At 44.0% G+C, this 15,456-nt stretch overlaps 1 protein-coding gene across 1 annotated transcript; it reads right to left on the bottom strand.

Moving 5' to 3' along the window:
• Positions 1-13,451: 13,451 nt before the first annotated feature.
• Positions 13,452-14,600, bottom strand: irgq2 (immunity-related GTPase family, q2). Its single transcript, XM_038977404.1, has one exon. The coding sequence runs from the start codon at positions 14,598-14,600 to the stop codon at positions 13,452-13,454; it is 1,149 nt and encodes a 382-aa protein (XP_038833332.1).
• Positions 14,601-15,456: the final 856 nt, after the last annotated feature.

Genomic DNA, 15,456 nt, shown 5'->3' on the forward strand with positions numbered 1-15,456 from the left:
CCCATTGACACGAGCATACCAGACGAGCTAAAATACTTCTATGCTCGCTTCGAGGCAAATAACACTGAAGCATGCATGAGAGCACCAGCTGTTCCGGAAGACTGTGTGATCACGCTTCTTCCTGCCATCCAGGACCTCTATACCAGGCGGTGTCAGAGGAAGGCCCTAAAAATTGTCAAAGACTCCAGCCACCCTAGTCATAGACTGTTCTCTCTGCTACCATCAGAGCACCAAGTCTAGGTCCAAGAGGCTTCTAAAGAGCTTCTACCCCCAAGCCATACGACTCCTGAACACCTAATCAAATGGCTACCCAGACTATTTGCATTGCCCCCCCCACCTCCTCCTCTTTCACACCGCTGCTACACTTTGTTGTTGTCATCTATGCATAGTCACTTTAATAACTCTACCTTCATGTACATATTACCTCAACTAACCGGTGCCCCCTTACATTGACTCTGTACCGGTACCCACCTGTATATAGTCTCGCTATTGTTATTTTACTGCTGTTCTTTAATTACTTAATATTTCTTATTCTTAGCCGTTTTTTTAACCTCTCTAGGCTAGGGGGTGGTATTTTCACATCCGGATGAAAAGCATGCCCAAAGTAAACTGCCTGCTACTCAGGCCCAGAAGCTAGGATATGCATATTATTAGTAGATTTGGATAGAAAACACTCTGATGTTTCTAAAACTGTTTGAATGATGTCTGTGAGTATAACAGAACATATTTGGCAGGCGAAACCCAGAGGACAAACCAACCAGGATATTTTTGTTGTTGAGGTCACTCTCTTTCAATGGGTTTTCTATGGGGATCTTGCTTGCAGTTCCTATCGCTTCCACTGGATGTCAACAGTCTTTAGAAATTGGTTGATGTTTTTCCTTTGAGAAATGAAGAAGTAGGGCAGTTCAGAACGAGGGCCGAGTGAAGTGTACTCTTTGATAGAGTGAAGTGTACTGTTGTGGTTGGGGCGCATGACCTGAAAGCTCGCTCCACTTTGTTTTTATCCGCTATTGAACGCAGTTTATCCCGTCTTAAATTTTTTCGATTATTTACGTAAAAAAATACCTAAAGTTGTATTAGGAAAGTTGTTTGAAATGTTTGGACAAAGATTACAGGTAACTTATTAGATATTTTGTAGTCATGTTGCGCGAGTTGGAACCAGTGTTTTTCTGGATCAAACGCGCCAAATAAATTGACATTTTGGAGATACAACGACGGAATTAATCGAACAAAAGGACCATTTCTGATGTTTATGGGACATATTGGAGTGCCAACAAAAGAAGATCTTCAAAGGTAAGGCATGAATTATATAGTTATTTCTGAGTTTTGTGTCGCGCCTGGCGGGATGAAATATGATTGTCTGTGTTTGTTTGATGCGGTGCTATCCTCAGATAATAGCATGGTTTGCTTTCGCCGTAAAGCCTTTTTGAAATCTGACACGGTGGCTGGATTAACAAGAAGTAAAGCTTTAATTTGGTGTATTGCAATTGTGATTGCATGAAAGTTAAATATTTCTAATAATTTAATTTGAATTTGGTGCTCTGCCATTTGACTGGATGTTGTCAAATCGATCCCGTTATCGGGATTTGAGCCCTAAGACGTTTTTTTAACTCCATCAAAACAATAGGTTTTTAGGGCTGGGATAATAACCTTCCTGCCAAAAAAAATGACTGACATGGCAGATTCAGACCGGACTAAAATTACGGATGTGGTGATTTGTGCTGGTGTACATAATTACATTACCTGAGCACCTCCAGTCAAATTTATCCCGTCCTTATTGGGCTTTCTACTGCCCATCGCTAAATTATCCTCATGATTATGATCACACTTCCTCAATTCAAATATTATGTCGACACTATACCAAAGATGGCTTTGTATGGTTTAGAAACTTGGGAACCAAGCTCGAGTTATTAGTGTCACCTGACGCCAGGACTTGTTGAAATATCTTCACTCCTATAAAAAAAAAAAATCCAGGTTTCCGTCATAACTGCCAATGTATAAAAAATTTATATAATTACAGGTGGCAGTTTGGAAAAAACTAATTCAGTCCGAATCATCCTCTGGAATAACGGGCATTCGGGGGTAATACATGCATAAACAACGTTATCTGGTAATATTAGTCCCGTGCGAATAGGGCTACAATATTCTTCCTGGGACTGGGGGTGTATATGGGTTGGGCGATGTCTGGAATGACACATCGTCCCATCAACCTGTCCAAACATCGTTGATATACGATTGTATTGTCTTTTTTTTTTTTTTTTTTACAGGGGAAGGGGGGAGTGCTTTGTTGCGTTGCCTACCAACGCGGTAAACGGTCTACAATGCAGCTTGTGTCATGCACAAACCACCGATTAATGTGGAAATCATTTTACCAATATTGTATTTTCATGTGTGCAAATAAATAAACACATATAAACTGTAGTGTCTTAGCTCTTATTACTTATTTATATAATAAGAAAGACTCTGAATACAAGAAATGGAACTGGAGCTTCACATTTTACTGGAATCAGTTAGTACCAGAATAACATAGAACAACACTGCGCATAACCAAGGGTGCTCCATTCTTACAGGGGACATCAGTAATTCACAGAACATAACATTCCTTCTCTTATACAACCAGAGTTACTTTTACCAACCCACAACTGAAACACTTCCCAGAACTTGTTGTAGTTATGTTGCATCTTTTAATTTGAACTTGAACAGTTAGTTTTTGTTTGTTTGTTTATAAGTCCAGTCTGTCTGGTGGACGGTGCCTTCGTTCTGGGTAGCGCCTAGGATTGTCTGGAGGCTCCTGAACATCCTCAGTGTGTGCTTGCTCCCTTATAGCTTCTGCTATAGCAGCACCTTCATCAACACGTTCCCTTCTTTCAGCCTGGGGTCTCTTTACTGCTCCACCGTCCTCTACAGTTCCTTGTGTGTCACTCTCAGGAGCTCTCTGTGCCTGTTCTCTCTCGATTGTTGTGCTGTTTTCCGTGGAATGCATTTGGTTAATGTGACGCCGCCACATTATGTCTGGGCTCACTTGAACCTGGTAAGTTCTGGGTCCCGTTTGTGTATGTACGGTCCCTCTTGTCCATTTCCCTCCTCTTCTGTAGTCTCGCACCATCACTTCCTGTCCTGTTTGGAGATGGCGCTCCCGGCCACCGGAGAGCATCTTGGCTTGTTTGTTCAGCACTTCATTACGCCTGTTATGCTTCATGATGTCCAGCCGTGTGCGGAGAGGCCTCCCGAACATCAGTGCGGCTGGGCTTTCATTTGTCGTGGCATGTGGGGTGTTTCGGTAGGAGACCAGGAACTTGGCCAGTTTTGTTTGCAAAGTCCCTTCATCTCATTTTGCTACCCGGAGTCCTTCCTTTAGGGTTTGCACAAAGCGTTCTGCCAGCCCATTGGTGGCAGGGCGGTACGGAGCTGAGGTTGAGTGTTTGATTCCATTTACTGACATGAATCTTGTAAACTCGTCACTTACAAAAGCTTGCGCGTTGTCACTTACTAGCTGCAGCGGCAATCCGAAGCGTGCAAACGTTGTTCTGAGACACTCTATCGTCTGAGCTGGAGGAGTCAGTGCAAAACACCTCTGGCCATTTGGAATGGGCATCAACTATAACCGGAAACATGTGCTTTTCAAAGGGACCAGCGTAGTCCACATGAATTCTCTGCATTGGCTCTGTGGGCCATTCCCAAGGGTGGACTGGGACAGGAGCAGGCATGTGAAGGGTTTCCAAACATCCGCTACAGTTCTTTGCCATATTTTCTATCTGTTGATCCAGACCTGGCCACCAGAAGTGGCTCCTTGCGAGCAGCTTCATTTTGACAATTCCAACATGACCTTCATGTAGTTGCTGCAAAACCTGATGTTGGCATTTCTGGGGTATCTTGACTCTCATTCCCCACATCAAACATCCTTGGTACGTTGTAATTTCGTTTCTCCGCTGGAAATACGGAGTCAGCTCCTTTCTGCCAGTAGCTGGCCATCCTGACATGGTGTAGGTGTACACTTTTGACAAGGTCACATCTTTCCTTGTCTCCTGTTTGATAACTGTGCTTGTGACCGGTAGTGCCTCGAGCTGAGCGGTATGGAAAATGTCCACTGCATCCACACTCCTTTGTCTTTCTCTTGTACACGGCAGTCTGGATAATCCATCTGCATTTGTGTGGAGGGACGATGGCTTAAACTCAATGTCATACATATGACTGGCAAGGAACAAGGCGTATCGCTGTAACCTGGCTGCTGTCATTGCCGGAATGCCTTTCTTTGGACTGAAAATGGAAAGCAACGGCTGGTGATCCGTAACCAGTGTGAAACGCTTGCCATATAGGTATGCGTGGAATTTCTTGACGCCCCACACTAGCGCCAGTGCTTCTTTGTCGATTTGTGACTAGTTTTTCTCTGCATCATTCAATGTTCGTGACGCGAATGCAACTGGCCTCTCTGACCCATCTTTCAGTGTGTGTGAAAGGACGGCCCCTAAGCCATAAGGGGACGCATCACAAGCCAACTTCACTGGCAGTTCAGGGTCGTAATGCATCAGGACCTGTTCAGATGTGATGAGCCGTTTTGCCTCAAGAAATGCATTTTCACACTGTTCTGTCCACCGCCATGTCCTATTCTTTTCCAGGAGCTGATTTAGAGGCTGGAGTACTGCTGAAAGGTTTGGGAGGAATCTTCTGTAGTAATTGATCAGTCCCGCAAAAGATCTCACTTCTGTGATATTTTGTGGTCGTGGTGCCTGTACCACTGCCTCGATTTTGTACTGTGTTTTGTGCAATCCATTGCGGTCAATTTCATGTCCACAGAAGACAATCTTGTCTTTGAAGAACTCACACTTCTGTAAGTTTGCCTGTAGACCATACTCTTTCAGTCTTTTCAGGACCTCTTCCAGGTTAGCCAGGTGTTCTTTGTCGGTGCGTCCTGTTATGATCATGTCATCCAGGATACACTGGGTTCCTGGGATTCCTTGCAAAATCTGGTCAATAGTTCGTTGCCAAATGGCTGGGGCCGATGCGATGCCAAAAACCAGGTGGTTATACCTGTATAGACCTTTGTGTGTGTTTATTGTCAGGTACTGTTTGGAGCTCTCTTCAACCGGTAGCTGCAGGTAAGCCTGTTTCAGATCGATTTTACTGAAGTGTTTCCCACCAGCTAGTGCAGCAAAGATGTCCTCCAGACGTGGCAAGGGGTATTGGTCCACATGCAACATTGAATTCACAGTTACCTTGAAGTCCCCACACATTCTAACAGACCCGTCTTTCTTCACAATAGGAACTATGGGTGTGGCCCATTCGCTTCTGTCCACTTTCGTCAGGATCCCTGTATCCTGCAAGCGATCGATTTCCGCTTCCACCTTTGGTCTCAGGGAGTATGGAACAGATCTGGCTTTGCAGAATTTTGGGGTTGCGTCATCTCTCAGTACAAGTTTTGCTGTGAAGCCTTTTACTGTTCCCATCTGATCACTGAAAACTGTGTTGTATTTCTTCCGCAAGTGTTCCAGTGTTTGGTCTGTGTCTTTCTCTTTGGACTGGAACGTATGGAGCATTTTCAAATCACACCAGTTCAGCTTTATTTTTGAAAGCCATTCCCTGCCAAATAATGGGGGCCCAGTTCCAGGCACCACATACAGCTGTAACTGCTGTGTTTGCCCCCCATAACTCACTCTGACCTGCAACGCCCCCATTGGGCTCAGTCTCTCTCCTGAGTAGGTCTTCAGCAACACATTTGTGTTCTTCAGCTTGATAGCCTTGAAGTGCTCATTGTAGACAGTAGTGGAAATTATAGACACTGCAGATCCTGTGTCCAGCTCCATTTTGAGGGGTTTGCCTTCGATATCTGGTGTCACCCATATTATGCTACTGCTGGGAGAAGTCACTGTGTTTAACTCCATTGTACCAATTAATCGTTCATCTGAATCACTGCCACTGTTCTCTGCTAGTGCATTCACAGACCCTTTAATTTTCTCAGTTTTCCTGTTGTGACTGAATTTTGCTCTGCATGCTCTTTGAATGTGCCCCCTTCTACTGCATTTGTGACAAATTTCGTCTTTGAAACGGCAGTCCTCTGCTCTGTGACCATCTCTGTCACACCTGTTGCATTTTTCGGCCACACGGGGGCGCTGTCGGCTGCGCGAAAACTTGTGCAGGGAAGTTTGTGATTGGTCAGTATTTCTTTTACTTTGCAACTCAAATGCATCTTTCGTCGCGATTTCCATAGTCACAGCAATTTCAACAGCCTTTGCAAACGTGAGATCTGATTCTGTGAGCAAACGTATTTGAATGTGTTCATGTTTCAGTCCACAAACAAATCTATCCCTTAATGTGTCATTTAGGTTCTCTCCAAACTGGCAATGTTCAGACAGTTTCTTCAACTCTGCTACATATGTACTAACACCCTCACCCTCATTCTGATCTCTCTTGTGGAAACGAAAACGTTCCGCGATGAGGAGTGGTTTAGGTGATAGGTGATTTTGCATATCTCCACAATCTCTGTGAATGTTTTATTTGAGGGCTTCAGATCTCTTAGCAAACTGTACGTTTTTGGGCCAATTAAACTCAACAACGCTGGTACTCTCTTGTTATCAGCAATGTCGTTTGCAATGAAGTACTGTTCCAGTCGTTCAATGTAAGTTGCCCAGTTTTCATGCGTGTCATCAAACACATCTATTTTCCCGATGCTAGCCATTCTCTTTACCTCCGGCTCCACGGGTCTTTGATCTGCCGCCTCGTTCTCGTTAGCTCTCCCCTCGTTGTCACTGCTTGCTAGCTGTTGTGCTACAGGGTCAAAATCTTCCTCTCCATCTGCATTCGTGATGCACACTGCAGGTAATCATCCTCGTCGCCATTGTAGTGTCTTAGCTCTTATTACTTATTTATATAATAAGAAAGACTCTGAATACAAGAAATGGAACTGGAGCTTCACATTTTACTGGAATCAGTTAGTACCAGAATAACATAGAACAACACTGCGCATGACCAAGGGTGCTCCATTCTTACAGGGGACATCAGTAATTCACAGAACATAACATAAACCAATCATATGGTGATATGTGGTACTGATAACTTTGAATGGTGATTTGTAATCAAACGTTGTAGACCTGCAGGGTGATACGAGACCCTTTCAATGGTGATTTTGGACAATTAGAACAGAGATCGAGTGCGCATGTTCACCATAGAAGACATCACGGGGCAGTGTTCTTGCACAACAGCGGGCCAGCGCAGAGCTCACATCCACCCCCAAAAATGTAAATGTATGACCCAGTGGCATGGTGGAGAGGGAATGAGGGTCGATTTCCGCTCTTTGTCAACATAGCGCTCAAATACCTCTGCATCCGTGCAAAAAGTTCCCGTCTGAATGTTTTTTCAGTAGGCCTACAGCAGGCAATATTGTTACCCCACTCTGCAGTCTATTAAACCAGAAAAGGTGAACATGATTTTGTTCCATGCCAGAAACCTTTAGGTAGGTTAATATATAATGAAAAGAAAAATAGGCCGAATGGTTCTTGTTGCACTTTTTATTTTATTAATTTTCAAAGCCTGTATTCACAGTGCGTCTTAATCTAAATAAATGTAGCCTTTGCCAGAATATTATGTTGTGTGCCTTAAACGTATTTGCACTGTATTTATTTGGTTAATTCCGTACTTATTTTGATTACTTTATTTATTTTGTAATTAGTAGCCTATCTAAATGTGGATAATTATTTTTATAGGTGACATTTTTTAATGTTTTTTATGTTTCGCTTTCGAAAGCAAAGCTGTGAATTCTTATTTAATCCCCTTTGCTCACTTCAAGGAGAGTAATAAACACTTCCACAATAATATAAATATCTGTTTAGAAGTTTCACTTGTACAAGTAACGTTTACTGCAAATTTTATTGGCAGTAACCTAGTGTAGGCCTATATTATTGCCTTGTTTGGTGGCGGCACACAATTCGTTTTTCCTAAAGTTTTTGTCAGGTGGAGGGCCAGGAACTTAAATTTACACTTCCCATTCGATTATTCTGTCTTGCAATTGTTGGTTCTCTCTCTCTCATTATTACCATATCATCGAGACATAAATATCTAAATGAACTTTAAAGTGGAACTGACAGCATTTGAGCAACGTTCCTATCTCAATGTGCACATGAGGTATTTCACATTATCAGCTCAGTATGACCGTAAATAAACATGTATCCAGGATACATTTCTCACTTTATAATGGGTAGACATGCGTAAAAGAAATAGCAAACATTCACAAAGTTGTTTCTTCTTACCTCAGAAGGGATTCGCTGTGATGACTGTCTCGTGAAAGATACTGTATCTGCAGCATATCTGTCTTCTCAAAATAAGGATGAGAAACTAAAAGAGGAACCCAATTGTCTGCCAGGCTTTGCATTTGTTTTTGCATGTCCATCCAAGCATGACAGACAGAAGTGTCTATTTGTATGATTTGGGGTTGATGATGGAGTAAGGTACTGTATCTGTTTTCCATTCTGCGCTGTTCAGAACTGTATTTGTGAAGTGAGCTTTGACTCACTTCATTTGTCAGGTGTTTTGTTCAAATTTACAGTATGTGTAGTGTGTGTGGTTGTTGTACATGAAGAACATGAGGTACTGTACTGTACAATACTTTCTGAGTAAAACCTTGCTGATTTAAGCAGAAATACAGTACTGACTCATATTTGTCTGTGAAAATATTTTATTGCATATAAAGACGACATGCTATACTGCCCAAGTTATTGGATTCAAGTTGAATAACTTCTATTCACATTGGCACTGCTTTTGATTGTGGATGACAAAATATGTAAAAGCCCATAAATGCACTCACAGCAAATGTAATATCTGAGCATGAATACAAACTGAGCAAAAGTGATATGAAAAGAACAGGGTCACATTCATTAGGCACCTAATGGAAGAAAAGTTACTGAAACAAGGACTTGGATTTTGCTGCAGTGGTCGAAATCAGGATCACACAGAGTGTTTCTTGGTAGTCTTCTACAAATCTACTTTGAAACAAAGGCATATTTTGGGGCGGCAGGTAGCCTAGTGGTTAGAGCATTGGGCCAGTAACCCGAAAGGTTGCTGAATCGAATCCCTGAGCTGGCAAGGTAAATATCTGTCAGTCTGCCCCTGCTACTGTTCCCAGGTAGGCCATCATTGTAAAAAAGAATTTGTTCTTAACTGACTTGCCTAGTTAAATAAAGGTAAAAAAATAAAAATAGAACTCACACACATGGTTATGGGCTGGAAAAAAAAGAAACCTGTACCCTGTCAGCTATATGATGACAGCTTTGCACACTCTTGGCATTCTCTCAACCAGCGTCATGAGGTAGTCACCTGGAATGCATTTCAATTAACAGGTTAAAAGTTCATTTGTGGAATTTCTTTCCTTCTTAATGCGTTTGAGCCGATCAGTTCTGTTGTGCCAAGGTAGGGGTGGTATACAGAAGATAGCCCTATTTGATAAAAGACCAAGTCGATATTATGGCAAGAACAACTCAAATAAGAAAAGAGAAACGACTGTCCATCATTACTTTAAGAAATGAAGGTCAGTCAACATGGAACATTTTAAGAACTTTGAAAGTTTCTTCAAGTGCAGTCGCAAAAACCATCAAGCTCTATGATGAAACTGTCTCTAATGAGGACCGCCACAGGAAATGAAGACCCAGAGTTACCTCTGCTGCAGAGGATAAGTTCATTAGAGTTAACAGCCTCAGAAATTCCAGCCAAAATAAATTCTTCACAGAATTAAAGTAACAGAAACATCTTAACATCAACTGTTCAGAGGAGACTGCGTGAAGCAAATCATATCAAATAAAATTGTATTAATCACATCTGCCGATACAACAGAAACCTTACAATAACCTTACAGTGAAATGATTACTTACAAGCCCCTAACCAACAATGCAGTAAAAAAAATATAATATGAAATAAAAGTAACAAGTAGTTAAAGAGCAGCAATAAAATAACAATAGAGAGACTATATACAAGGGGTACATGTACAGAGTCAATGTGCGGGGGCACTGGTTAGTCGAGGTAATTGAGGAAATATGTACATGTAGGTAGAGTTTATTAAAGTGACAATGCATCGATAATACCAGAGTAGCAGCAGCATGGGGGGGGGGGGGGGGGGTGCAAATAGTCTGGGTAGCCGTTTGATTAGATGTTCAGGAGTCTTATGGCTTGGTTGTAGAAGCTGTTTAGAAGCCTCTTGGACCTAGACTTGGAGCTCCAGAACCGCTTGCCATGCGGTAACAGAGAGAACAGTCTATGACTTGGGTGGCTGGAGTCTTCGACAATTTTTAGGGCCTTTCCTCTGACACGCCTGGTATAGAGGTCCTGGATGGCAAGAAGCTTGGCCCCAGTGATGTACTGGGCCGTACGCACTACCCTCTGTAGTGCCTTGCGGTCGGAGGCCAAGCAGTTGCCATACCAGGCAGTGATGCAACCAGTCAGGATGCTCTCGATATTGCAGCTGTAGAATCTTTTGAGGATCTGAGGACCCATGCCAAATCTTTTCAGTCTCCTGAGGGGGAATAGATTTTGTCATGCCCTCTTCATGACTGTCTTGGTGTGCTTGGACCATGTTAGTTTGTTGGCGATGTGTACACCAAAGAGCTTGAAGCTCTCAACCTGCTCCACTACAGCCCCGTCGATGAGAATGGGGGCGTGCTTGGTCCTCCTTTTCCTGTAGTCCACAATCATCTCCTTTGTCTTGAAATGACTTACTCACATCAGCTGCGGAGAGCATGATCACACAGTCAACCGGAACAGCTGGTGCTCTCATGCATGTCTCAGTGTTATTTGCCCCGAAGCGAGCATAGAAGTATTTTAGCTCGTCTGGTATGCTCGTGTTACTGGGCAGCTCTCGGCTGTGCTTCCCTTTGTAGACTGTAATGGTTTGCAAGCCCTGCCACATCCAACGAGCTTCGGAGCCAGTGTACTACGATTCGATCTTAGTCCTGTATTGACACTTTGCCTGTTTGATGGTTCGTCAGAGGGCATAGCGGGATTTCTTATAAGCTTCCAGGTTAGAGTCCCGCTCCTTGAAAGTGGCAGCTCTAGCCTTTAGCTCGGTGCGGATGTTGCCTGTAAATCCATGGCTTCTGGTTGGGGTATGTACGTATGGTCACTGTGGGGACGACGTCATCAATGCACTTATTGATGAAGCCAATGACTAATGTGGTGTACTCCTCAATGCCATAGGAAAAATCCTGGAACATATTCCAGTTTGTGCTAGCAAAACAGTCCTGTTGCTTATCATCTGCTTCATCTGACCACTTTTTTGTTGACCGAGTCACTAGTGCTTCCTGCTTGTATGCAGGAATCAGGAGGATAGAATTATGGTCAGATTTGCCAAATGGAGGGCGAGCGAGAGCTTTGTACACTTCTCTGTGTGTGGAGTATAGGGAGACAGCCTAACTGGTTGCATCACTGCCTTGTACGGCAATTGCAACTGCTTGGCCTCCGACCGCAACGCACTACAGAGGGTAGTGCACACGGCCCAGTACATCACTGGGGCTAAGCTGCCTGCCATCCAGGACCTCTATACCAGGCGGTGTCAGAGGAAGGCCCTAAAAATTGTCGAAGACTCCAGCCACATAGACTGTTCCCTCTACTACCACATGGCAAGCGGTACCGGAGTGCCAAGACTAGGACAAAAAGGCTTCTCAACAGTTTTTACCCCCGAGCCATAAGACTCCTGAACAGGTAATCAAATGGCTACCTGGACTATTTGCATTGTGTGCCCCCCCCCCCCCCCCCCAACCCCTCTTTTACGCTACTGCTACTCTCTGTTTATCATATATGCATAGTCACTTTAACCATATCTACATGTACATACTACCTCAATCAGCACGACTAACCATATAACCTCGCTACTGTTATCTTTCACTGTCTTTTTACTGTTGTTTTTATTTCTTTACTTACCTATTGTTCACCTAATACCTTTTTTGCACTGTTGGTTAGAGCCTGTAATTAAGCATTTCACTGTAAGGTTGTATTGGCTGTAAGGTTGTATTGAATACCTGTTGAATTCAGTGCACGTGACAAATAAACTTTGATTTGATTTGAGTAAAGGTGGTCTAGAGTTTTTTTCCTTCTGGTTGCATGTTTAACATGCTGATAGAAATTTTGTAAAAGAGATTTTAGTTTCCCTGCATTAAAGTCCCCGGCCACTAGGAGTGCTTCCTCTGGATGAGCGTTTTCCTGTTTGCTTATGGCGGAATACTGCTCATTGAGTGCGCTCTTAGTGCCAGCATTGGTCTGTGGTGGTATGTAGACAGCTACGAAAAATACAGATGAAAACTCTCTAGGTAGATAATGTAGATAGACACCAATAATAAGACAATACTTGGTTGGTCCAAGAAACACAAGCAATGGACATTAGACCGGTGGAAATCTGTCCTTTTGTCTGACGAGTCCAAATTTGAGATTTGTGGTTCCAATCGCTATGTCTTTGTGAGACGCAGAGAAGGTGAAGGGATGATCTCTGCATGTGTGGTTCCCACCGTGAAGCATGGAGGAGGAGATGTTATGGTGTGGGGGTGCTTTGCTCGTGACACTGTCATTGATTTATTTAGAATTGAAGGCGCACTTAACCAGCCTGGCTACTGCAGCATTCTGCAGCGATACACCATCTAATATGGTTTGGGCTTAGTGTGACTGTCATTTGTTTTTCAACAGGACAATGACCCAACATACCTCCAGGCTGTGTAAGGGCTATTTGACCAGGATGGTGAGTGATGGAGTTTTCATCAGATGACCTGGCCTCCACAATCACCCGACCTCAAACCAATTGAGATGGTTTGGGATGAGTTGGATCGCAGAGTGAAGGAAAAGCAGCCAACAAGTGGGACCTCCTTCAAGACTGTTGGAAAAGCATTCCAGGTGAAGCTGGTTGAGAGAATACCAAGAGTGTGCAAAGCTGTCATCAAGGCAAAGGGTGGATACTTTGAAGAATCTCAAATATATTTAGATTTGTTTAACACTTTTTTGGTCTCTACATGATTCCATATGTGTTATTTCATAGTTTTGAAGTCTCCACTATTATTCTACAATGTAGAAAATAGTAAAAAATAAAGAAAAACCCTTGGATGGGACGTTAAACGGGTGTGCTGACTCTCTGTGGTCACTAAAGATCCCATGGCACTTATCGTAAGAGTAGGGGTGTTAAAAAAAAGAAGAAAAAAAAGAAAAACCCTTGAATGAATAGGTGTGTCCTAACTTTTGACTGGTACTGTACATTACAGAAGACTGAAATATAACAAAACCCTTTGACATAGAAACACCTGATTTTCTGCAGGGTTTTTGAAATAGTGTTTATTAATGATGAAATTATGAAAAATATTAATAACATTTGACCCATGAAGCAACTAGATAATTTGACTGCAGGAAAGTCCTACGCAATGCACATTTGCATTTCCATTGCAAATGTTTTAAAACATTTTTCATTGCACTATTTCTAGCCCTCCTCTTGACCTTCTTCATTTCCCCTCTCCTATACCAGCAGCAGCCAGTATCTTCTCTGTGTCAACCACCATCTCATCGATGGCCCCATTGAGAGCCTGCAGCATGACAGTGAAGGAACGACCGGCTGAGCGGGCGTGCCTAGGCATGGCCATCTCCACCAGCCGGGTTGTGTTGGTGGTCAACTCCTTCTCTGCCGCTGCCAGCCGAAGCTTTACCTCCCCCTTAGTGACTTCAACCGACAGGTTACACGTCCGCAGGGCTTTGAGCCGTGCCGGCTCCATGCCGCGTTGCCGTGCCAACCGCTCAACAGACTCGTCGTCCAGACAGAGCGAGGCCCTGGCCTTGGTGAGGATCCTCACACCCACTCTGGCGTCCACCATGGAGGCCACCAGGGGCACAGGGATGGCCGACACCCCACCAGAGAGTGACGCGGCAGCCCAGACCAAGGCCTTGAAGGCGTCCCTCTTCTGGGTGACCAGGACTGGGGAGAGAGTGGGCAGGGCCAGGAGGAGAGCGTGGGCCCGGATCTCTGGTAGGTCCCTCTCCATCTCCTCCAGGAGTCCTGGGAAGTCAAGTTTCTCCAGACAGGAGGGCCTCACTAGGAACACCTTAGGCAGGGCCACCCCCTGGGCCTTCAACAACTCCAGGCTGGCCTTCCGTCTCTCCTCCAGACCCTTTTCTGTGTCCTTCTCTGAGGCCAGCAAGGCGAAGTACACAGTGTCCCTCTGCACAGAGCGGGCTTCCAGGAACACCGCCACGCTGTTGGCCTGGAGACTCTGTGTGAACGCCATGACCACCACGTTGTACCTCAGGAACTTCACCCGCTCCATGTACCCTTCCAGGTCAAAGGGTGTGGCTGCGGGGGTGGGTGGCAAGTCCCAGAGCCTGAAGTCAGGGTGCTTGGGGTTGGGATAGATGGCCATCTCCTCTGGAGAAGTGGGGCAGGGGGATAGGGCGGCTCCTTCATCCTCAGGCCCCAGGCCACGGAGGGCGTTGATGAATGCAGACTTCTCTGGCCCCCGCTCTCCTGCCACGGCCAGGTTGATCCGGCTGATCAGGAGGTCCTCCACAGCATCCTTGACGTCCGACAGCTTGTTGTTCTCAATAGACTCTTTGAGAGTCTCCAGGAGGTTCAGGCTGTGAGAAACAACATCCGCCGCCATGGCTGTGAGAGAGGTGAGGATGGTCATTAGCATAGAACAACATGTAGGAGCACTCACACATCTTAATAGTGGAGGATTACATTTCTTGGGCACGTAATTGATCAATTCAATTGATAATTGATTGGCTGTTATGTCCACACAGTTTAATACTGAGGTATTTATTAGTCTCTGAATAGAAGGCAAGAACAAACACTGACATACAGTGCAGCCCTCGAGGACCTGGAACACAAAATCCCTTACTGCTTAATCAATTCGGGATAAATGGGAACACAATAAAACAGTTTCTTTACACAATTATTCAGATTTAATGTATTTAACTACTTTTTTTTTACAGAATTGGTCAAATGACAGTATTGGATAGTGGTAAGTGTTGTGTAAACAAACACACAATCTTAGCTCCAAGTAACTGGCTGGTCTACAGTACTAATGTATGCTACTGCTTATGCCTTACCTTTGACCTGGATGAAAAAACCTAAGGACAGACCTTAGTAGGGAAATACATCCTTATCCAATGATCAATAGCAGATATATCCTCAATACAAGCGAAGTGAGCTGACTGTGTCTGTTAGATCTATTTACAGGCTCTGTACTGTGAGTGGAACATTCTAATCCTGTAATCCCATCCTTAATCCAGTATGAGTGTGAGCACATACTGTACACACGACAGAGTCCATGATGCTCACACTGACAATTGGCAGGTGACGTAATCTCTAAATGAACAGTTAACAGCAAAGGGACATGTTCATTTTCTTTTCATCCAAACCTGAGGAACAACACAGGTGTTTGTACGTGGGTTTGTTCGGTAGCTCAGTGACAGGTACAGTACAACAGAAACAACCACCACAACACAGCCAGA

Source organism: Salvelinus namaycush, chromosome 37 (assembly GCF_016432855.1).
Source record: "Salvelinus namaycush isolate Seneca chromosome 37, SaNama_1.0, whole genome shotgun sequence".
Lineage (NCBI taxonomy): Eukaryota > Metazoa > Chordata > Actinopteri > Salmoniformes > Salmonidae > Salvelinus > Salvelinus namaycush.

Coding starts and splice junctions, on each gene's coding strand:
- irgq2 (XM_038977404.1), bottom strand. CDS start 14,600: ATGGCGGCGGATGTTGTTTCTCACAGCCTGAACCTCCTGGAGACTCTC.